A 26,105-nucleotide genomic window follows, 5' to 3' on the forward strand; every position below is an offset into this window, starting at 1 on the left:
CCTTCCAGGTAGCCAATAGGCCAAAACACAACATCACGCTACAGAACACACACACATAAGCTCACAAACACAGTTTTTCTTTCCTATCACTTTCTCCCGTGCGGGATGAAAAGCTTTTTTTTTTTTTTTTTTTTTTTTTCTTTTTCCCTCTCTCCCCTTCCTTTTCATCTATCTTCATCCAATCTGGGATATTCCTGTGTGGATTCGGTTTGGAAAAAAAAAAAAAAAAAATATTATTTATTTTTTATAAGACACACACCGGCCTTACCCTTACAGAGTCTATAAAAACTGAACAGAGCAACGAGGCGGAGATGAACTTCTGTTCTAGGAGCCGCCCATACAAAAGCACAAAAATAATAAAAAAAAAAAAAAATAAATTTGGAGTGAAGGGATGAGTGAAATAAGGGTTTTTTTTTTTTTTTTTGATGCTATATAAGCTTGTTTTCTTGCATCATATGCCTTTGATAATGCTAATGCTATTCATTTTAGTGTTTGCTTAACTTACATTCATTGTAAACAAGACTGCAATGGTTGTTTAACTCAATATGCTCATCTTGAAATTTATCAGACGAACTGTTAGTCAAACCAAAATCTGCAACTAGGTGGGCTTCGTGAAACCTCTTTTGACCGGCAAGTGCCTGAGACAGTCTATAGTATCCCTAAAAATAAATAAAAAAAATATTTTTGAAAAATAGAAAAATTGTAATGTGCATTATGTCCAAAAAACCACCATAAAATAAAGTTTGAGTTCAAGAAAACTTAAACATGTATGTGTTAATAACCATTTCTTAATAATCAAATATCATTTAAAGTCATTTATGTCTTAAAAATTAAATTTGTTGAAAACATTTTTATAACATATATTGAAAATGAAAAATAGTCTTACAACATAGGCATTCTATTAAGTCCATAAAATCAGAAAAATTCATGGCAGAGCTACATTTAGGACATCCTGTATAAAATAATTTAACCCCAGCAGTTCCACTGAGTGTCTGGCCCAATGAATATAAGTATCTGCTTTTATCTCACATATGGCATAAACTGTACCTCCTCCCACTCTTTCTTTTGGCCTCTTAGACATGCATGCATGCAATGGTCATATATTATTATTTATGGAAATACATTTTGAATTTCATATTAGTGCTTACACTGCAGAACAGGTTTATTTATTTATTTATTTATTGTGTGTTTTACCCCTCTTTTCCAAAATAAGTTCATTCTGATGAACTATCTTTATACCATTTCTAATTCAAATACCCCTCAAGAAGACATAGCAGTTTTCGTAGATTAATAATAATTTAGCTGCAGATAGTTGCAAGAAATCATATAGAAATGTTGCCAACTTCATGGCACATTTTCATCCTATTCAACAGAAACTTCTTGAATTTTTAACACAGAAAACAAAAACTACATCTAAAAATTACAAAACATTAAATGACTCCCCTCCCCACCTATACCAATAATGAAGTAATCCTCCAACAAGTATTAGTATTATTTGCCATATAGCACAAGGAAGCAACAGGCTTTTCCTGCATTAGTCAATAAATAAATAAATATAAAATAAATACATTTTTGGCACTAATGATATTAAGAGTACGACACCGGCAGAATTACTTAACAAGTACAGGTCACTGATGAAAAAAAGCCGTGAATTAGGGTTGAATTTGAATGTGTCTGCAATTCTGCCCAGACACGATAGGAGGGAGTATATGATGAGAGCCCTGTCAATCAATTCGGCCCTGGAAAGATTGTGCAGGGCTCATCAAGGGGTAGAATTTTTTTCAGCCTGGTCTGTACTTGTTAACAGGAGAGACTGCTTCTACAGGGATGGGATACACTTAAATAGAAAGGGTGCAAGAATGTTTGCTGATGCTATCTGGGCAGTATTAGGTGGGTCGGAAAACTACTAGATTGGGGGATACAAGGACTAATAGATTAACAGTAGCCACTGGCAGAGGAGAAAGTGATTCTTGCACTGCTTCTATTGGAATGAGCAGCAGCCTGGAAAATAAGATGCAGGATATTACAGAGACTACTGGGAATCATGGGGGTACAAGTAAACACATGGGTTGTGTTAGGGTGGCTAAGAGGAAGAGCAGGTGCATGTATACTTGCGTGTACACCAATGCTAGGAGTTTAGTAAATAAATTTGATGAATTTCAGTTATTGCTCAAAACATCAAAGGCATATATTGTTGGGATTTCAGAGACGTGGTGTCACACAGATATAAGGAATGCAGAACTGGAATTTGGGGAGTACAATATCTACAGAAAGGATAGACAGAATAGGAAGGGAGGAGGGGTTATGCTATTAGTTAAGAAACACATAAAATCCAAGGAAGTGAAGCCAGTCGACATCGCTGGACAGTGCAGTGTCGAGTCAGTTTAGTGTGACATAAGCATTGGGAGATCAAAATTGAGAGTAGGAGTGTGCTATAGGCCTAATGACTCTGATGAGTATAATAAGAAACTGTACAGAGAAATAGAGTGGGCCAGTAAATCAGAGAGTCTTATAATGGGGGATTTTAATTTCCCAGATATTGACTGTAATTTCGGGGCTGGTCACTCACACACTAGCAGGGCTTTTGTGGATTTATTGGATGATTGTTTTCTACATCAGCATGTTCGGGAGGCAACTAGAGGGAGTAATACTCTTGATTTGATTATCAGTAGTGATTCTTCATTCAGTAGTGATGTTAAGAATCTGCAGATAAATGAACCACTAGGTGGCAGTGATCACAGTGTTCAGAAGTGGGAGTTACTCAAAGAGGTAACTACCATTAGGGGTAAAGGGAAGGGGTATTGCTTTCGTAAAGGCGACTACGATGGACTGAGACAGTATTTAAATTCTATACAGTGGGATCAACTGATGATGTTACCAACAGCAAATTCAAAATGGGAAGCATTCAAAGAACTTATCTTGGAAGCTACTAGGCTTTACATACCAACAAAGAAATACTGTTCAAGGTTTAGGCCTAAATGGATGTCAGATGAACTAATGAGGCATATGGCAGAGAAGAAAAATGCATGGGATACATACAAATTAACACGTGACACAGAAGCCTATGATAGATATAAGTTGATCTGTAACCAAGTTACAAAGGAGGTTAGGCAGGCGAAGGCAGAATACGAGAGATCCTTGACAAGGGATGCGAAGAAAAACAGCAAAGAGTTCTTTACTTATGTAAATGCTAGAAGGAAGGGGATGAATCAGATTGGTCCACTTGATATCAATGGGTCAACTGTTGATGACCCTGCTCAGGTAGCTAACAAACTAAATGAATATTTTGCATCGACATTCACACATGACGAGTTATTCAGCGAGGGGAATGCCAGAGGTGTTTTCAACTCTAGCAGTAAGCTAGAGAATCTTGTAATAACTGAGAGTAAAGTGGAAGAGAAATTGTGGAAGATAAACACAAGAAAGGTACATACAGTTATATTAAAGGAGGCAGCAAAGGAAGTAAGCAAACCCTTAGCCATAATTATGAGAGCTTCCTTGGACTCAGGGGAAGTACCCATGGACTGGAGATGTGCAAATGTGACCCCAATTCACAAGGGAGGATCAAAGGCTGACACAAGTAATTATAGACCTGTGAGTTTAACTTCTGTTCCAGGAAAATTAATGGAGGCACTGGTTAAAGAAGCATTGCAGGATCATCTAGACAAGACTTCAGTTATAGCTCGGACACAGCATGGTTTTATTAAGGGGAAGTCTTGCCTGACCAATTTGATTGGATACTATGATGCAGTCACAAAAGAACTGGATGCAGGGAATAACTTTAATATTATATACTTGGATCTTAGAAAGGCTTTTGATACTGTTGCACATGGAAGACTGCTGCACAAATTGGAACAGTGTGGCATTGGAGGCAAATTGCTGCTATGGATAAAGGGGTGGTTTAGGGGGAGAAGACAGAGAGTGGTAATCAATGGACACTGCTCATCGTGGACTAATGTTATTAGTGGAGTCCCTCAGGGTTCAGTATTGGGTCCTTTATTGATCTCTGTATTTATAAATGATATTGATGATGGTATATCAAGCTTAATGTCCAAGTTTGCAGACGATACAAAGGTTGGCAGGGTTGTCAAGGACACTACTGACACTATGCTGCTGCAACAGGATTTGGAAAGGTTGAGCAGATGGGCTGAGAGGTGGCAAATGAAGTTTAACATTGACAAATGTAAAGTACTACATATGGGAAACAGCAACCCCAGAGCAATGTATCAACTCTGTGGTACTACACTGACAATGGTAGAGAATGAAAGGGACCTGGGGGTGGTTGTGGAGGCAGATATGAAGTTCTCTGAGCAGTGCAGATGGGCTGCAAGAGTAGCTCACGGTGTATTGTCAATGATATATAGGAATTTTTCTAGCAGGGATAAGAAGGTGATTATTCCCTTGTATGAAGCAATGGTCAGGCCACACCTAGAGTACCGTATACAGGCCTGGAGGCCTCATTTCAAGAAGGATGTAGAGCTGCTGGAACGAGTACAGAGAAGAGCAACAAGATTGGTGAATGGAACAAAGGGGTACTCTTACAAAGAAAGGCTTAAGTTTTGCGAATTACAGTGTCTGGAGACTAGGCACCAGCGAGGTGATCTGATAGAGGTGTACAAAGCCTTGAATGGTTTGAGCATGCTCAATGCTGATGGGATTCTTTCTCTTGCTCAGAATAATCACCTGAGAGGGCATAAGTTCAAATTGAGGAAAGACAGATGTAGGATAGATGTGCGGAAATTTGCCTTTAGCCAGCGGGTGGTTGGTAGGTGGAACAGACTTCCACCCCTTGTCGTGGAAGTTGATAGCCTAAATAAGTTTAAGGCTCAGCTGGACAGGTATTTCGAACGAGCAGAGGGGTGAAGTGGAAGTGGTTATTTTTATTTTTTTTTTTTACTTTATTTTTTTTTTTTTGGCTGATGCTGCATAAGCTTGCTTTCTTGCATCAAATGCCTCTACTATTGCTAATGCTAATACAGTGGTACCTTGGATTGCGAGTAACTTGGTTTGTGAGTGTTTTGCAAGACCAGCAAAAATTTTTAATAAATTTTAACTTGATAAACGAGCGAGGTCTTGCAATATGAGTACAGTCAGTCCTTGTGTAACACGTGTTTACACTACACGAATTCGATCATACATGATTTATAAATAGTGGAACGATATCTTATATAACACGAACCGAATTCGCTTATGCACGATTCGCCTTTGTGTTTACAAGAAATGGCAGTTGAACGCAGAATCGCCCCAACCGAACGCAACACGATAGGAATGAAGAGAAGAATCTGAAAATGTATTTATGTTTTTTATATCAGTGAAGGAGAAACACACTTCACCATAATAACGTAAAAACCAACACAATTCCAGATATCAGTATAATCGCAAATGCAATTAGATCGAGTTTACTACAAGTTTATAACAAATTCCACTAGCAGGAACGCAACTGGAAATTGTTTTTATTGTTTTATGGTAGTAACCCCTAGAAATGTGCTTTAGTTTTTTTTTTTTTTTTTTTTTTTTGATTTGGTAGTTGTTGGCGCATCGGCTTCTGTGGCCATATTGCACCTCCCAAGGTTTTTGCAGTACTTTGATCCAAGCCCGAGGCGGGAATCGAACCCGCGACCTTTGGGTTGCCGGGCAGGTACTTTACCCACTCGGCTAGCCCGGTCGGCTGTGCTTTAGTAAAATGTGAGGTGTTAATAGTGTATTTCTGCCTTTACGGTGTTGTTTATTCAGTTGCTACTCGCGCGCAGCTTTGTTTATGTGTATGAAGTGTGCCTCCTCATTTTGTAATTGTGCTTTATTCCCTAAAAATTGTCTGCCGAGCGCCACGTGATCACATGCTGATCGGGATTGTGGGTAATCATCTCGCATGCTCGGTCTCAGTCAGCATACCTCATTCGTATACAGTCAACATTGTAGTCAACATTCGTGCTAGCATTGTGACCATGTGTGTGTGCGTAAATCATTTTTTTATTTTGTGTTCAAATGTAGCGACTGTTCTTTATTAGCTGTACACTATGAAAATGGCCCCAATGAAGAAAAGGGTTGAAAAGGAAGGCGGTAAGAAGAAGGAGATGATTAGGGTAGAAGTTAAGAAGGAAATCATCGGAAAGCACGAACAAGGCATGAAAGGGGCCGCCATCGCAAAATTTTATAAGACGTCTACATCAACAATTTGCACAGTATTAAAGAAGAAAGAAGAACTAAAGGGACTAGATGTAGCAAAAGGAGTCACGAGAATATCAAAGCAATGGCCACGTATTCTGGAAGATGTAGAAAAGTTGCTTTTGGTGTGGATAAACGAGAAGCAACTAGCAGGTGATACTGTGACCGAGAACTTGATCTGTGAGAAGGGAAAGGCCTTGTACGCCGACCTTGTAAGTAAACTGCCAGGTATGTCTACAGAAAACGAAGAAGGCTTCAAGGCGAGCAGGGGATGGTTTGATAACTTTAAGAGGTGAAGTGGTATCCATAGTGTTGTGACGCACGGAGAGGCTGCGAGTTAGGATGCTAAGGCAGCTGAGGCGTTCGTTGCCGAGTTCCAGAGGCTCGTGGTTTCCGAGTGTTACCTGCCGCAGCAAGTTTTTAACTGCGATGAGACGGGGCTTTTTTGGAAAAAGGATGCCAAAGAGGACCTACATTACAGCAGAAGAGAATGCAATGCTCTGTCACAAGCCCATGAAAGACCATCTCATCCTCTTGCTGTGTGCTAATGCAAGCGGTGATTTCAAAGTCAAGCCCCTGCTCGTGTATCATTCTGAGAATCCACGAGCCTTCAAGAAATGCAAGGTGCAGAAGAGCCAGTTAAACGTTATGTGGAGGTCCAACAGCAAGGCTTGGGTCACTCGTATCTTGTTCGTTGAGTGGATCAACGAGAACAGTGAAGAAATACCTTTTAGAAAAAAAGTCAAAAGTCTTGCTTTTGACTTTTTTTGTAAAAGTCTTTCTTTGAGTTTTTCCATTATCCATAACCAGCAAGACTGAGTTTTTCCAAAACTCAAAGTCTTGCTGGTTATGGATAATGCTCCTGCTCATCCTCCAGGCCTTGAGGACGATTTACTGGAAGAATTCGAGTTCATTAAGGTCAAGTTCCTTCCTCCCAACACTATTCCATTACTCCAGCCCATCGATCAGCAGGTCATTTCGAACTTTAAAAAGCTTTACATCAAGGCACTATTTCAGCGATGCTTCAAGGTGACCGAAGGAACTAACCTTACCCTCCGAGAGTTTTGGAAAAATCATTTCCACATCGTAAACTGCCTCGAGATCAACGATAAACCTGGGATTGGGTCACCAAGAGAACCCTCAATTCTGCTTGAAGAAAACTGTGGTCTGATTGCGTTGAAGGGTTTGCTCATGAACAGGAGCTGCCAGTTGTCAATGAAATTGTTTCCTTGTGGACGACCATGGGACTGGAGGTGAATAAGGACGACATTCAAGAGCTGGTGGAGGAACATGGTCAGGAGTTTACCACGGACAAACTGACGGATCTGCATCGCGAGCAACAGCAAGAGGTTATGGAGGAGATCTCGTCTGAGGAGGAGAAAAAAATAAAGAATGGAAACATCCCTCTCTTCAAATGAAATTAGGGAGGTGTGTAAAATGTGGGAAACAGTGCAAAATTTTGTAGAAAAGCACCACCCGAATAAGGCTGTGGCAGTGCGAGCGATGAATCTGTTTAACGACAATGCAATGTCATATTTCCGTGAAATCCTCAAAAGGAGGCAAAAGTAAGTGTCATCGGATAGGTTCCTTGTTAAAGGCGCACAAAAAGAAAAAGTCAACAGATAGCAGTGATTCCGTTAGTGACAGTGAAAGTCGTCCTACCCAATAATTAATGAATTTGATTGCTTTATGTATATTAAATTTAAATATTAAAAATATAAAAAGGCATGTATGTATTTTGTATTAATCATTTTTACAGTATATGAATATTTTTGAGTTTTGGAACAAATCATCTGGGTTTCCATTATTTCTTATGGGGAAATTCGCTTTGATATACGAGTGCTTTGGATTACGAGCACGTTTCCGGAACGAATTATGCTCGCAAACCAAGGTACCACTGTAACTAAATAAGAATGAAAAATATAAAAATAAATAAGAAAAAAAAAAAAAAAGAAACATATTGAATTTCCCTCCTTACAACAGTTAACTATCCAGCTGACCTTTCAATATCACTAGGCTGTCAGCATGAACTACCAATGGAGTAGCATATTCCAGTAATTAACAACTCACAGATTAAAAGAAAACTTCCAACAATCCAGTCTTAAATCTCTTTCCAATAATTTGAATTTATGGTCACTGGTTAAGAAAACATTTGCAACAGTGAAAATTTCACCTTCAATCATTTTACCACTCTTAGAGCTTTATATGCCTCAATGAGGTGTTCCTCTAAGGCAGCCGTTCTCAACCTTTTTTGGCCATGCCCCCTCAGGGGTCTTCTGAAATTTTAATGAGCTCCTTGAGCTTGATTTTATTGTACAAGTTTTTTGATGTCTGGCTCCAAATTGGATTTTGGATTTTGTCAAGGAAACTACCTTGCTAAATCCGAATCAACCAAATATGTTGAGGGATAGGCAATGAAAAATATTTGGGCCTTTTCCCATAGTGTTGGGTATCTATTCAGCAGATTACTCTTGACCCAAAAATCTTTTTTAAATTGATTGAATTTATGGCGTGCAATTATATCACTTGATCAATTAAACTCTCTTCAATTTCTGCCTCAACATCGGTGGGTTTCCTCAAATGGACTAAAATCTAATACGGGATATTGAGGTTTAACAGGTCATTAAATCTTTCCTGCAGATCTGTGTGTATTTGCTATAGATGTTTCACATAAACAGTAATGACATCGTCCTTCAGTGCCTCTGCGATCGTGTTCAGGTTTGGAAACTAAAAATTCCTGACGTCCGATATTGTTATTCCAATAGACTCCAAGCTTTTTAAGGAAAGAAACAATGCCTTCCTTACTACCTATGAGGTTACTGTGTTTACCCTGTAAGGACTTGTTTAATAAATTAAGTTTGTCAAACATATCTGCCAGATAAAATATATCCACCTTAGCACTAATGAGTTTTCCTCCATACTCATTATGAGAAAGGAAGGAAACGATGGTGTCCCAGAGTGCCTTTTACCTAAAATTGGGAGTAGGAAAAAATTATCCTAGCAGCAAAGGCCTTTTCCTCCCTCTACAAATGTTTAATCGATTCAGTTTCCATGCCCCCCCATTACGGTTTTCAGTCAGTGGCCCCCATTGAGAATGGCTGCTCTAAGGCATCTGATCACCAAGCTCTGTAGCCTACACATTTGAAGTCAATCCTCATACAAGTAGCTTTTTTCAGATCTCACCAAGCAGGCTGCTCAACTTTGGACCCTTTCAAGAAGCTCAACATTCTTTCTTTTTTTAGATGCATTATCCATACCTGGACAAAGTATTCCGTGTCATCTTAAAACTGCTTTACAGTGGGATTATGACTTTTTTATCTCTATAACTTGATGAGCAAATGTTTGATAAAATGATAGGACATGGGCCTTCCTTGCTACTAGTCTGCACTGCTTAGAGAACTTCATGTCCGACCATGTCTTAACTCCCAAATCTCTTTTCTCTTCTTCTCTGCTGTTATTAATCCAATCCAATCCCAACAAGTGTATAAATTATTTTGATGATGCTATTCCCCAAGTATTTGATGCTGTATTTGGCTGCATTAAAACATAGAGCCACTTTTCTATCCAATCCATGAAGTCTATCCAAGTCATCGTAAAGAAGGGCTGATCACTAACCTCTCTCTCTCTCTCTCTCTCTCTCTCTCTCTCTCTCTCTCTCACAATCTTTACACCTGTAAATTTTGACATTGCAACCTCTATCTGTTCATCAATGTCACTTATAAAAATCAGAAAGCGTAATCCAGACATCAGTCCTTATGGATGGGGCACTTTAATATTAGAGCAATCTGAAGATTAACCATAAATCACAACCATCTGCTTTCTACCCAGCCATCCTGCAATCCATCTTAGAATCTAAATAAATGTTGAAATTATTTCCTGCATTCAACTCAAGTAATTTTGTCAAAATTACCAGGTTAGTTAAACATAATTTTCCAATACAAAAACTACATTGTGTAGCTTGAGGATTCCATTTCCATCTAAAGGTCCCTATATTGAACTCTATCAATGCAGCTGTTTTTCTAATGCTGAAGTCAGAGAGATCAATCAGTAGTTACCCACTTCTTCCAATACATAAAGGAGGCTTCTTTTAGAGCCTCCTTTATGCATTGATACATTAGAACTTCTCTCCAGACTAATCTGTTTAGAGTCTAATGATTCCCTCATAATTAACCTTGATGGTATAATGCACTCTCTTGCCGCCTGCTTCAAGATCACTAGGTATATGCCATCAATTCTATGAGCCTTCCATTACATACAAAAGGACATATGAGACAACTGTACATAAACTGATTTTTGTAACAGAATACCGTTTAGCATGTGCACAACAAGAATTAGCATATCAAGCACTTTTGACATAATTATCTTAAACCTTACAAAGGCAACATTTTAGGATTCTTGCAAGATCACATCATCAGACCAAGCATGGGCTAAAATTAAAGAGAATAGAAGGCTAATTAAATTTACATTTATAACAATTTTACAAACAACAGTTACAAATAAATTAAATGAAATAAAATGATTTCATTTAATTTATTTGTAACAGTTATCCTATCACCCTGGTTTGTCAAAGCCTGAGGCTGGATATAGTGATGGGCATAATCAAGAATCATAACTGCAATAATCAAAATAAATGATTATAGCATTTTCATAATCAAACTTAGAAAAGTCACTGTTGAAATTTAAGATTGATAAATAAAGTGTATTGCATATGAGTAGCAGTAATCCCATGTTAACATTGATATGTTAACCTGAGATCAACTGGTGGTATTACACTCAGGGTAGTGGAAAATGAAAAAGACCTGGGGATACCTGTGAAGTCAGATACTGAAGCTCACTGAGCATTGCAAGACAGGCTGCCAGAGCAGCTCATGGGGTTTTGTCCATGATATACAGGAATTTTCCTGCAGGAAAAAAGAAGGTGATTATCCCATTCTATAAGGCAAGAGTCAGGCCATATCTTGAGTACTGCAGTCAGGTCTAGAGGCCACATTTTACGAAGGATGTAGAGTTGCTGGAACGAGTACAGAGAAGGGCAACAAGATTGGTGAGGGGGAACAAAAGGGTGGCTACAGTTCTGTAAAAGTGCAGCGTTTGGAGAGTAGGCACCCCTGTGAGGTGATCTGATTGAAATGTTTAAGGCTTTGAATGGATTGAGCACGATTAATGCTGATGACATTCTTCCTTTTTTTTTTTTTTTTTTTTTTTTTTTATGAAAACCCCAAATGCGAGAGGAATGAGAACCTGCAGTACTTAGTATCGCGCTTGGGTTGGAGAAGACGAAAGAAGATATTTCCTGACATTAGACTTGAACTTCTGTAGACTATAATTTGCAGGAAAAAGTATGAAGGAACACTTCCTAATTCATTTCACAAAAATAAGTGGTCTCAATTCTAATCTCAACGATGTCCATTTCCACTTGCAGTCTGCCAAACCCATGTACTTTTTTTTTGACAGAATCTGAGATATCGGTTGATTAATCTACTGCTCATCTCAGTTGCCCAAATTATTCGCTGTATGATTCCTTTCACCTTAAAGGTGGTACTTGTGCATATGTCCATTCTGAAATTCCCTGTCAAAGACTTGGTAATTTGGAATCTCAACTTTTTGATCTTCTCTGGCTTAAAATCTCTCTACCTCACTGTGTCAAATTCATCTGTTGTCTCTACCATTCTCCAAACTCCACTAATCACTTGGAGCTCTTTGACTTCGTCTCTTTGCAACTTGACATTCTCCAGTCCAACTTTCCTAATAGTGAGTTAATTTTGCTTGGTGATTTTAATGTTCACAACTCCAGCTGGCTTCCGTTTTCTAGTCACACCGACCCAGCTGGTCAAGATGCTGAGGCTTTTGCAATTACTAATGACCTTGCACAGATTGGTCATTTACCTACAAGAATACCAGACAATCCTAACCATACAGCCAACATGCTTGATCTTTTTCTCACAAACAACCCTTCTAAGTTCACGGTCAAAGTGAGAGGTCCTTTGAGCACCTCAGTTCACAACTTGGTGATTGTCTCTTCTCCAATGGAGCCTTTATCTCATGGCTATTCCCAACCTCGTATTGTTTGGCATTACAAGAATGCAAAATGGGATGACCTGCGAGATTTCTGTTCTTCTTTTCCTTGGTCTGATTACTGTTTCAAAACTTCTGATGTCAACGTTTGCTCAGATCGTGTCAGTGAAATTATTCTTGCAGGAATGGAATCCTTTATCCCACACACCACTTTAAAATCTCATCCTTTATCTACCTGAAAACCTTGGTTTTCAAATAAATGTGCTAAGGCTGTTCAAGAGAAAAATGTTGCATATTGTAATTGGCTTGTTTCTAATTCTTCAGTTTCATTTTCTGCCTACACCAAAGCTCACAACAATTGTAAAGCAGTTATTAATCAGTGCAAACTAGAGTTTGAACAGGCTAAGAGTACAAAACTTGCTTCTTGCCCTAATGGTAGCCGAGCATTCTGGTCGCTTGCCAAAGTTATTGGCCGCAACTTTTGCTAATCTCTGCTCCCACCTCTGTCCAAACCAGATGGTTCTGTTGTCACTTCAGCCAAGGATAAAGCTGACCTGCTAGCATCCCATTTTTCTTCCAGCTCATGTATTAATGATCTTGGTAAAACACCTCCCACCATTCCCAACACGCTCCATTGAATGCCTCCGTCAAAAGGATGTCAGAAGGATTTTGACGAATCTTGATGCAAAGAAAGCTCCAGGTCCCGATGGTATTTCTCCACTTGTTCTCAAAACCTGTGCTCCTGAACTTATTCCTGTTCTTTGCCGCCTTTTTTCACTTTCTTATTCCACAGGTGTTTTTCCTTCTGCTTGGAAATTTGCTCATATCTAGCCAGTTCCTAAAAAGGGTGACATATCCCTCCCATCCAATCACTGTCCCATTGGAATTACAGGAATACCTCGCATAGCGCGATTAATTCGTGCCAAAAAAATACCGCACTGATCGAGGTATTATTAGTGTGTATTTTAATGTAATGCATTCCGACAATTTGATTATATGGGTCGAGTTGCAAAAATATAAGGTGTTTGTTTACTAAAAATTGATGCACACCAAGTTCTTGCAAAAAAAGAAACTAAAACGATAAAAATGAAAAATACTATTCAAGTACAGTAGAAATGATTTTTATTGCAGTATGTACATACAAAAAGAATATAAGTGAAATATGTACTCTATTTTTATTTTGAAAAATAACTGATCAGCTCAGTTTGCACAGTTTTTTTCTTTTTTTTATCTGCATACATCTCTTTATAACATCGAATGTCATTTTGCAACGCCTGCCTTACTTTCATACCTCGTTCGATGTTTGGATCTAGAAGAAGATTCAGCGGCATTACATTTCTTCTTTCCACTCATATTTGCGTATAAAGGTGTAACGTTTTTAAAAAAAAAGTAATCTTTAATAAAAATACAAAGCGAAAAATATTTGTACAGCTTCCGCACAATCAATGACCTCAATGCTCGGAATCTAGAATGTTTACTAATGAATGAATGCTAGCAGAGTCCGTATATAATGGGAGTTTTGACAACAGTCAGAATGGTCTTGAATCCATAATGCATTGTCCTACGTGCTGGCATTATAATACATACATACATGTATAGTATCTTATGTAGGACGGCACCTGAACGAAAGTTCAACTCCGTCTTTGTACACTGTGATGGTTACAGAGCACTGTAACAGGCCAGAAATGTGTATAACGTTATGTTCGTGCAGTGTGTGTATTGTTTAGTTGTTTCTGGCCGTTTTGTCACCAGGCAGGCGATCACCTGGAAAGCCTGCCCAGTGTCCGTCTACACCACGGGGAGGTAGGCCACAACTGCGCAAGAACCATGGCCAACCTCAACAGTCACGTACTGAATGCCCAAAGAGGGTTTGGAGCCATTCAAAAGAACCCCGTGCCAGCAAGCCAGCAACAGCGCGTGCACACGCACACACACTCATTCCCAGGAGACAGGACAGCAAAAGATGAAGAAATAAGGATGAGAATAGCATAAAGCAAAACAAATAATAATAATAATAATAAAAAAAAAGAAGAAAAAAAATATATATATAAAATAAAATAAATAAAAATAAATAAATAAAAATAAAATAAAATCTTTATCCATTTTTCCATTCACTAAAATGATAATGTCATCTGCATACACAAGTTGTTGCACATTTTGAAATTCAGTCGTCCTAAGCAGCCAGTCATCGAGAACAAGGTTACAAATCATACATACATACATACATATACATACATATCAAATGTATTGGTGCGTAACGCAGTTAATTTTCTAACTGCGTTAAAAAATTAACGAGGTATTCCTGTACTTTTACTCTTTCTAAAGTAATGGAGAAATCATTTAGCCACCAACTGTTAAACTACCTAGAAACCTTCTGTCGGATCAACAATCGGCAGTATGGATTCCGTCAGTGTCGATCCACTGGTGATATTCTGGCTTATGTTACCCATTTATCGACTAATTCAATGGAAAAGTTCGGTGAAACAAAAGTAGTTGCTCTTGACATCTCAAAGGCTTTCGATCGTGTTTGGCATAAAGGACTTCTAAACAAGCTTCCATCTTATGGTTTGCCAACTGTTTTTTGCAATTGGTTATCCAGTTTCCTCTCTGATCGCTCACTGAGGGTGATGGTAGATGGCTCTATGTCTCCTAACTTCTTCACTAATGCAGCGGCCCCCCAAGGTTGAGTTCTTTCCCCACACTTTTTTCCTCTTGTATATTAATGACCTTCTTCCATTGACTGGAAGTCCTGTCCATAGTTTTGCCGATGATAGCACATTGCATTCCACTTTCCATTTTGAGAAGCTCCGCACTGTGCAATCAGCTTCAACTTCTCGAACATCTGCTACCAATTCCATAAATGCTGATCTTCAGGTAATTCTCCAGTGGGGTAAAGGCAACTTAGTTGATTTCAATCCTTCTAAAACTCAGCCTTGTATTATATCTCGCAAAATGGATTCTTCTGCTCCTATGCTTATCTTTGGTGACACTCCGATTTCTAGGCAAAATGATATATCTCTTTTGGGGATTACCCTGACTTCTAATCTCTCTCTTGGCACAAGCATATTACAAATATTGCTTCCTCTGCATCTAAAAAACTTGGTTTTCTCTTTCGCTCTCGGCGTTACTTTTCTTCCAAACAGCTGCTGACTCTGTACAAATCACAAGTCCGCCCTACCATAGAATATTGTTCGCACATCTTGGGTTGTGCCGCCAAAACCTCTCTCAGGCTTCTTAATTCCATTCAGAAGAGGGCAGTTAGGTTAATTAATGATTCATCTCTAACAGAGTCTCTTAACTCGCTGTCTCATAGATTTACTGTTTCTGCTGCATGCCTCTTCTACAGATATTTCCATGGGCACTGTTCTTCTATAATTCCCCCTCTCTCTTTCAAAAACAGTCCGAAAACGTGCCACCACCAGCCAACATCCATTTACTGTCCAACTTCAAACTCACAGAATCAACTTTTCATCTTCCTCATTTATTCATTCAACTGCTGCTTTCTGGAACAACCTTACTTCATACCTATTTCCTGAAAATTACAGTCTACAGAAGTTCAAGTCCAATGTTAACAAATATCTTCTTTCGTCTTCTCAACCTCCAACCCAAGCACAGTACTAAGTACTATACATTCTAATACCTCTCGTGTTTGTGGTCTACATAAAAAAAAAAAAAAAAAAAAGGCTGTTTCAGAAAACGGTAGTTGAATGAATAAACGAGAAAAATGAAAAGTTGGTTCTGTGAGTTTCGAGATGGACAGTAAATGCATGTTGACTGGTGGCGGCACGTGTTCGGGTTATTTTGAGACAAAGAGTGGGAATTATAGAAGCCAATTCAGAAGAGCAGTGCCAATGGAAATATCTGTAGAAAAAGCATGTAAACGAAACATTACATCTATGAGACAGTGAGTGGAGAGACTCTCTTAGAGATGAGTCATTAATTAATTAACCTAACTGCCCTCTTCTGAATGGAATCTAAAAGCATGTGAGAGGTTTTGGAGGCACCGCACAGATTTGGGAACAATATTCCATTGGTAGGGCAGATGAGGAAGCAATATTTGTAATGTGCTTGTGCCAAGAGGGATTAGAAGTCAGGGTAATATCCAAAAGAGATGTATCATTTTGCCTAGAAATCGAAGTGTCACCAAAGATAAGCAGAGGAGCAGAAGAATCCATTTTGCGAGATATAAGACAAGGCTGAGTTTTAGAAAGATTGAAATCAACTAAGTTGTCTTTGCCCTCACTGCAGAATTACCTGGAGATCGGATTTAAGGAATTGGTAGCGGATATTCGAGAAGTTGAAGCTGATTTAGCAGGGCAAGGTTTCTCAAAATGGAAAGTGGAATGCAATGTGCTATCATTGGCAAAACTATGGATAGGATTTCCAGTCACTGGAAGAAGGTCATTAATACTCAAGAAGAAAATAGTGGGGGAAAGAATCTTGGGGGACACCAGCATTAGTGGAGAAGTTAGAAGACAGAGTACCATCACCCTCAGTGAGTGATCAGAGAGGGAAAACTGGATAACCAATCACAAAAAACAGTTGGCAAATCATAAGATGGAAGCTTGTTTAGAAGACCTTTATGCTAAACATGCTCAAAATCCTTTGAGATGACAAGATCAACTGCTTCTGTTTCACCGAACTTTTCCTTTGAATTTGTCAATAAATGGGTAACATAAGCCAGAATATCACCAGTGGATCGATACTGAAGGAATCCATACTGGCAAACGTTGATCAGACGGGAAGGTTTCTAGGTAGTTTAAGAGTTGGTAGTTAATTGATTTCTCCATTACTTTAGACAGAGTGGAAGTAATTGCAATGGGATGATTGATAAAGGCTCTATTGGAGAAGAGACAATCATCAAGTTGTGTTCTGAGGTGCTAAAATGCATTAAGGGCTTATGCCTCAGGCTGCGAGAGAATTAGACCACGTACAAGTTAAGTTAGTGCAACTGCATCATATTAGTATACAGCCAATTCTGAATTAGCAAATTATTTGTAAAAGTGGCATCGTTTAAGTTATATTTTATATTGTGAATACCTTCATGATGAGTTGCCATGACATTGTACTACTTCAAAAAAGTAACACTTCACCCAAAGGAACAACAGTCTTCTCCTCTGGGCGAAGCTTTACTTATTCGAAGTAGTGCAATATCATGGCAACTGGTCATGAAGGTATTCACAATATGAGATATAACTTAAACGATGCCACTTTTGCAAATAATTTGCTAATTCAGAATTGGCTATTTACTAATATGATGCAGTTGCTCTAACTTGTATGAGTTCTGAGGTGCCTAAAGGACCAATGACTTCGGATGTGTACTCAGAAGGACTGTTTGTTAGAAAAAGATCGAGTGTGTTGGCTGCATGGTTAGGATTGTCCGGTATTCTTGTAGGTAAATGACCAATCTGTGTAAGGTCATTAGTAATTGCAAAAGCCTGAGCATCTTGACCAGCTGGGTCGGTGTGACTAGAAAACGGAAGCCAGCTGGAGTTGTGAACGTTAAAATCACCAAGGAAAATTACCTCACTGTTAGGAAAGTTGGACTGGAGAAAGTCAAGTTGCAACGAGAGGAAGTCAAAGAACTCCAAGTGATTAGTGGAGTTGGGAGAACGGTATAGACAACAGATGAATTTGACACAATGAGGTAGAGAGATTTTAAGCCAGAGAAGATCAAAGAGAGGAGATTCCAAATTGCCAAGTCTCTGACGGAATATCAGAACGGACATATGCACAAGTACCACCTTTGAAGCGAAAAGAATCATACAGCGAATTATTTGGGCAACTGAGATGAGCAGTAGTTGAGTCAACCGATAACTGAGATTCTGTCAGAAAAAGTACATGGGGTTTAGGAGACTGTAAGTGGAAATGGACATCGTTGAGATTAGAATTGAGACCACGTATATTTGTGAAATGAATGGAAGTGTTTGGGAGGTTGAGATCTTTTCGCAGATAAGCTTACTCTACTAGTTTGACAATTCATGGTGTATTCGATAGTAAGAAAATGTGGGGGGGGGATGCTGCATGAAGTAATGAAATTTTTGGATATGGTGTACACATATATACCCAAATCCTTGACATGACGTGGCCTCATCAATGTCCCCCTGCATACACACTACTCCGACTCCCTCCAGTCACTGTCTGTCAGAGCAGAGGTAAAGTGTAAAGTGTGTTTGGTGTCAAGTAGCACCAGAGGTTTCCCCCATCTCCGCGTTACTTGCATTGTGATGGGTGTGCCAGTTTACTGGAAATGTCAGAGATTCAAAAGTGTATGGATATTGTACATGTGTAGTGTCGTGTACCGTTGTTCATCTGGTCATTTAGCCGCTGGACCCCTACTGAGGCCCAATGTTGGCCCACTTCTGCCCCGTGGAGGCAGACCAGGAAACACCAGTAGACTAAGATTTACTCTGGCAGATCCTGCCACCTAATTTCCTGAGATATATTCATTCAACTCACCTTCAGCAAGTCCACCTCCTAAGCCTAGGCTTATATGTGGATTATGCTTCTTCAGTGATATTATCTTAAGCTGTTCTTAAAAATATATTATAATAATAAAAAATACTATTTAAAATTAACATCACAACACATCTTAGGAGACCACTAATCCTCTTAGCTGCAGCCATGAAGGATATAGTGTTAGCTATCGTCATCTTACATATCCTAATTGGCTGTGTTACTGTCCCCAGCCACGAAGACGCGGGAACTACTATCTAGCCTTGCTGTCCGTTTAAAAACTAGACTCACAAACTTATTAAAATACCACAGGAGAGCCCTAACCATGAACATGATCCAAAGATCTTGTTGTTCAAGTTTACCCAGACTTATCTCCAATTCATGTCTTAGATCAACATATTGATCACAATGGAGCATAATATGGACACTAGTTTCTTGTAACCCACAAGAACATAAATCATTTTCCACAAGTCCCAACTCATGGAGTCTTTTTGCCAATCCATGTCCAGTAATAAGAAAAGTGGCATGTAGTTCAAATTGCTGGCAAGGATTTGCCCGCACATTTAATATGTCAACTCTCGGTAAATACATATGGGTGACACATCCTTTTTCACTCATGTCCCACTTCTGTTGCCATACAGCCATCAGTTCATTTTTAATTCTTGCCTTCTCTTCTTTATAATCAGATCTTGAGTATATCCTATTTAGATCTGGGCAAGAGGAAACTCCCAACACAGTTTTCCTGATGTTCTTTCTAGTACAGTATAGTAACGCCGACAAGATGGTCTGCAAATCAGCCGGAAATCGCCCAGCCAAGACCTGCAGAGCATCTGTCGACACTGTTCTGCAGGCCCATGTTGTGCATAGGAGAGTGAACCTCTGCGCTTGGAGCAAGTATTTCTTTTCAACACTATTAGTTATTCGGTGCAACCAAGCCACAGAAGAATATGTGATTATGGGGACAAATACACAGTCATAAAGGAGATTCAGCGCTCTTCCTTTTATCCCCCAATCAGTTCTAATCATTCTTCTCAGCTTGGCATACAGCACTCGAACTTTATTTTTTAAGTACTTCATGTGCTCCAAAAACGCCATCCTCTCCCCTATACACACACTAAGGTACTTTACAGAGGTCACATACCTAATTGACATATCAAATGCTTTAACAACTGGATTTCTATTCATACTCAGTCGTCCTTTAAGCAGCATCTGTACAGTCTTTGTTTTTGAGATCTGTAACTTATACAATCTGGACCACTCTATCAATTCCTCCATTATTTGAGAGGCACGTGCCTCTAGTTGGGACCTTGCGTTGCCAAAAACCAGAATTAACAAATCATCGGCATATGCCACTACATTCACACCAACGTGATTTCTTCTCAAAAAGTCATCCACAACTATTGTCCAGGTGTGAGGACCAATCACCGAGCCCTGTGGACAACCTCGTTTAACATTCCTTTTTACTTCAGTATATTTTGTCCTGATAATTATCTTTCTATTTGAAAAATATTCTTTAAAAACTAAATACAATTTTTCAGAACATCCAATGGTTCTAATCCTGGAAAGGATTCCCTCCCACCAAAGCATGTCGAATGCACCGTGAAAATCAACAAAAATTCCAAGAACTTAACGCCCCTCATAGCTCTGAACATATGTTGTCATCTGATAAATAGCATCCTCTGTAGACTTACCTTTTTATAACCATACTGGTTATCAGAGGACATTTGATTCTCATCATATTTAATCATCAACCGACTGATACACAGTCGTTCATAAGTTTTAGTTATTACAGACAACAATGCTATGGGACGATACGAACCTGCTTCACTTGGTAGTTTATCTGGACTTTTGATAATCAGTTTCAAAACGGCCATTCTCCACACCTCAGGGAACGAACCCATCTCCAAGCATTTGTTAAACATCTTGACCATTAAATCAGGTCTTATATTAAAAACCCTTTTCATTATCTTAACTTCTATTAAATCAGGACCAGGCGACCGGTCGTCAACTGCCTGTGCAACAGCATCTTGGACCTCTTCCATGGTAAAATTTTGTTCACATATATTGGAACTTTGAGTGGCATTGCCTCATATCATTTCCTTCTGTTCTTGGCTTAGTTCTTGTGTGTCCATATCAGGAAACAACTCATCCAGGATCATATCCATGGATTCACTCCATCCTAAAGTGTCCATATCTCCTGTTCTAACAGTAAAATTTATAGAATTAAAAATATACTTCTCAGTAATTAATTTAAAAACAGTGTTCCAGGGATCTCTCGAGCCTTTTTCCATCACATACGACTTCCAAGAAGTGTGCTTCGACTCATTAATTGCTTTAACATAATTTTTACACAGATTCCTATACGTATTCTTATACAATTCTGTCATTTGAATGTCCCCCAACCTTCTATACCTTTGAAATCTTTTCCTGGCTTTTCTCAATTCTTTCTTCATTTGTTGTAAATTTCTATTCCATCATATTACAGGTCTGGATACAAGCTTTTTTTTTTTTCATTGAAAAGTTTGAAGCTCCATAAACTATGTCCTGAAATTTACATACATATTCTTCAGGACTTAGTAAATCCCAATTTATTTCATTTACTTTGTCATTGAAGGCCAGATCAAAACCTTCCCAATTAACTGTTTCGATAAAAAACCTTTCTGCTTCCTTTATTTGCCATATTTTCTCGAGAAGCCTCCTAAAGAGCTACCAATAGGTTCGGTAACTCTTTAGGAGGTAACTCAATAGCAGCCAGCCTGCGAACACCGTTTTAGAGCTGTACCCTCGAAATTTAAGGAAGACTGGATCTTGCCATGATGTTCATCATAGCCTCAAAAGTCATCAGTCATACTACATGATGGAAAAGATTGGGAAAGGTTGACCAGAACTTAGCTCTCGAGATTAAACATGGGTTCCACCACTTCAAGTTTCCAATAAGCAAAGTGGTAGTATTCCACCAGTTGATGAGAGTCATCTACCACCTAGTATTACCTGGTAACACAGAGGGGTAGCATTCCTCCATGTGGTGTGGGTGCCACACGTCAACCACTGCTTATGTTGGTTCACACCTGGGTTGTCACACACGGTGTGCTTGGGCATGGAGGTTATACCCAGGATTACTAACAGTCCCACCATCATGAAAGTGGAAGCAGAGAATTTGGCTGTCACAGACCGTACGGATTTCACCGAAATTGGGTCCACTTGACTTGAATATCACCGAAATTGGGTCCACTTGACTTGAATATCACCCAAATATCAGTTCTATCAGCGTTTTAGACTCACAGGTAGCAAGTACATGTTGTCTGGCATATCTGAGAGAATGTCTGTGACAACCTCAAGGACCTCTTGCTCGGACTACAAACGAGAGTACATAAATCCAAACTGAGGAAGGATGGTTGCAGGATAGATGTGTGGAAATTTGCCTTTAACCAATGGAAGGTTGACTGTCAGAAGAAACTTCCATGTCTTGTTGTGAAAGTGAGTTGTTTGCATAAATTAAAAAAATAACTAGAGAAAAGTATTAGAGGGAATGGACAGATGATGTGGAAAGTGTTTTTTTTTTTTGTTGCAGATGCTTCATGAGCTTGTTTTCTTGCATCATATGCCACCACTACTAATAGTAATTGGCAATTAAGAAATTGACAAGGAGAAAACAAAAGAAAAACAATTGACAGACCTGAAACAATGTCATCAACACTAATGATAAAATGGTGTTACCACTTGGTTATTCCATCAGTATAAAAATGGGCCAACAATTATAATGAATATAAGTTAAGATATATGAGTAAAAGTGTAAACAGAAGAAAAACAAAGAAATATATGTAAAAATGTAAAGGAACAAATGAAATTATGGTGTGTGTGTGTGTGTGTGTGTGTGTGTGTGTGTGTGTGTGTGTGTGTGTGTGTGTGTGTGTGTGTGTGTGTGTGTGTGTGAAATAAACACAAATTAGAGAAAAAAGGGAAAAAAATCGTGAAGAAACAAATAAATAATAGACAGTAGAGGAGAATAAAGAAACGTGGTAGGAATATATGTATAAAAATTCAAAAAAATATATTAGACATAAGGCAAATAAAACCAAATTAATTAACCAATAAATGATAAATTTAGAACAGCATCCACTTGATAATGCCAAGGGCAAAAAATGTGAAATATCACAAGAGTCATAAAAAACCAACCACTAAAGAAATAGATATAAGACAAACAACAAGGAACAAACAAAAACAACCATTATATCCATTCTCATCAGAGGGCCACTGCATATATAATGGCTGTGAATATTACTGCATTTCAAATGCAATGCAAATTACTGCAACAGATGGAGACAGACATTAACTAAAATGTCAGCTCACCAAAGCAATAAGAGGTCCTAATGCAGTAACAGAGGAAAACAGAAAAACTCATGTACTCAATGCTAGATCAGATTACTGCCAAAAAGAAGGAATGAAGTTGATAAGAAAAGAAAAACTAATTATAAACAGAATACAGAGGGCAGTATGAGCAATGCAAAGCAAAGCAACTAGCACACACTACACGCATTAGAAGTAAACAAAAAATAAATAAATAAAATAAAATAATAGTAATAAAAAAATATATTATTAATTTTACTTCTAATGGGCGTAGTTGTGCTAGATGCCTAAGCGCAAAAGCTTTTTCAGTTCCTCTGATGCTGGATTAGGGCCTCCATAATGGGATTTTATTGCTTTGGCAGATTGACATTTTAGTTAATGTTATTGGCTTATTAATTTGACTTTCTTTGCCTTACATCAAATAATTTTAATTTTTATACATAATTCCTACCAAATATCTTCATTCTCCTCTTCAGTCTCTCTCTCTCTCTCTCTCTCTCTATATATATATATATAAGCTAAAACGGGATATTTGCCAGTAGCATGGCAAACCAGAACCAGTAGAGTGAAAATGAACTTAACCAAATAAAATACTAATTTTATTTTTTATCATTAGTAACACCATTTTATCATTAGTATTTTGGATTATATATGTATATATATATATTAAATGTTATTTAAAGTCAAGGCAACAATTGATGGAAAAATAACAGTAAAAAACAAAAATGAATAAACAAGGTATGAAAAATGCACTAAAATGTGCAAAGCAGCAGTAAAGGATGAAAAATTATAAGCATGTAAGTGTAAATAAACCTGAAAAAAGTTTGTATAGATGGAGGTAAGAATTACACAAAGTGCCAGGGACTAGAAGGGTACGGATAATAGAAAAAAGTAATGTAGATATGAAAAACGTTTAGGATATTAACATTCTTTCACCTTTTTCATATCTACATTACTTCTTTTTCTACTATCCTTATCCTTCTAGTCCCTGGCACTTTGCGTAATTCTCACCTCAATATATATAAACTTTTTTCAGATGTATTTACACTTAAATGCTTATATATAATGCTTCTAATAATGATGAGGAACCAATTTTCTGCAAAAGCAGTGATGCGATTTATCTTTTAATATGTCGAACTTGTAACATGAAATATGTTGGACAAACTGGAAATAAGCTGCACCTCAGTCTCACAAAAATCAGACGTCAAGAGGTACAATAACAGCACCACCCATAATGCCGAACAATAAGTAGAATACAATCACTTCCAGTCACACTGCTTTACCAGCATTTATTAGCATTAGGATTAGTAGAAGCACATGATGCAAAAAGCAAGCTTATACAGCATTAGCCAAAAAAAAAAAAAAAACCCTCCCATTTCACCCCTCCGTTCAATCCAAATGCCTGTCCAGCTCAGCCTTAAATTTATTTAGGCTATTAGCTTCCAAAACAAAAGATGGAAGGCTGTTCCACCAATCAACTACCCGCTGGCTAAAGACAAATTTCCGAACGTCTACTCTACAACTATCTTTCCTCAATTTGAAACTGTGGCCACCCCCCCCCCCCAGGTTCTTAGTCTAAGCAAGAGGAAGAATCCCATCAGCATTCAGCTTGCTCTACCCATTCAAGGCCTTATACACCTCAATCAGATCACCTCACAGGTGCCTACTCTCTAGGTGCTGCAATTTGCAGAACTTAAGCCTTTCTTGGTAAGAGCACCTCCTTTGTTCCCCTCACCAATTTTGTTGCCCTTCTTTGTGCTCGTTCTAGCAACTCTACATCCTTCCTAAAATGAGGCCTCCAGACCTGTACACAGTACTCTAGGTGTGGCCTGACCACTGCCTTGTATAACGGGATAATCACCTCCCTGTCCCTGCTATCAAAATTCCTATATATCATTGACAAGACACCATGACCTGCCCTGGCAGCCCATATGCACTGCTCAGCGAACTTCATATTTGACTGCACAATTACCCCCAGGTCTTTTTTCACTTTCCACTTCCCTGAATGTAGTACCACACAGTTGGTATGTTTCTCTTCGGTTATTGCTACCCATATGCAGTACTTTGCATTTGTCAATGTTAGACTTCAGTTGCCACTTCTCAGCCAGTTTTCCCAACTTATCTCGATCCAGTTGGAGTAGCATACTGTCTTTACCGTTGTTAACAATGCCAACCTTTGTATCATCTGCAAACTTGGACATTAAACCTGATATACCATCATCAATATCATTGATAAATATACAAAACAACAACAGGGCCAACACCGAACCCTGAGGAACTCCACTAATAACATCTGTCCATGAAGAGCAGTGACCATTGATTACCACTCTCTGTTGTCTCCCACTCAACCATCCCTTTATCCATTGTATCAACTTAACCTTAAGGCCATACCTCTCCAATTCGTACAACAGTATCAAAAGCTTTCCTGAAATCCAAGTATATGATATCAAAATTATTTTTGGCATTCGGTTCCTTTGTGACCACATCATAGTATTCAATTAAATTGGTCAGACAAGACCTCCCTTTAACAAACCCATGCGGTGTCTTAACTATTACTGCAGTCTTGTCTAGATGATCCTGCAATGCTTCTTTAACCAGTGATTCCATTATTTTTCCCAGAACACAAGTTAAACTAACAGGTCTGTAGTTACCTGCGTCACCTTTTGAACCCCCTTTGTGAATTGGTGATACATTTGCACACCTTCAGTCCATGGAGACCTCCCCTGAGTCCAAGGAATCTCTCATAATCGCGAATTTTTTTCAACATTGACCTGTACTTATTGAGTAAATCTGCAGATCTCTTACTCTTCATGTCATTAGTTCCAATGTGTATAACATCACCTTTTGTTCCCTTAAAAAATAATATCTGCTCTACAACGTCAACTTTTTTCCCTGGAAGACATACCCTGGTCCTGTTCCACCTATCCTTCTTGCATAGTATATTGCCAGTCTCCCTGACAATAGAGTCACCAACAATAATTAGTTCCTTTTGGACCAGCACATTCTGCCTTGGAGATTGCCTCTGTTTTGCCTGATGCACGGGAGTGAGTTCGTTTTCCAAAATTAAATTTAAATCCTAGCTCAAGTACATGAGCCTACTCTCTATCCATATAGGCTTAACA

At 38.6% G+C, this 26,105-nt stretch overlaps 1 protein-coding gene across 1 annotated transcript in view; it reads right to left on the minus strand.

Annotated features, from left to right (window-relative positions):
- LOC150080055 (uncharacterized) overlaps window positions 1-26,105 on the minus strand; it is a 390,832-nt gene that overhangs the window by 163,238 nt on the left and 201,489 nt on the right. The window contains exon 11 of the mRNA XM_090381645.1: window positions 506-659. Within this exon, the coding sequence (XP_090237771.1) occupies window positions 506-659 (154 nt within the window). The remainder of the gene's footprint in view (window positions 1-505; window positions 660-26,105) is intronic.

This window comes from Mastigoproctus giganteus, chromosome 9, assembly GCF_048544385.1.
Source record: "Mastigoproctus giganteus isolate SK-2022 chromosome 9, ASM4854438v1, whole genome shotgun sequence".
Classification (NCBI taxonomy): Eukaryota; Metazoa; Arthropoda; class Arachnida; order Uropygi; family Thelyphonidae; genus Mastigoproctus; species Mastigoproctus giganteus.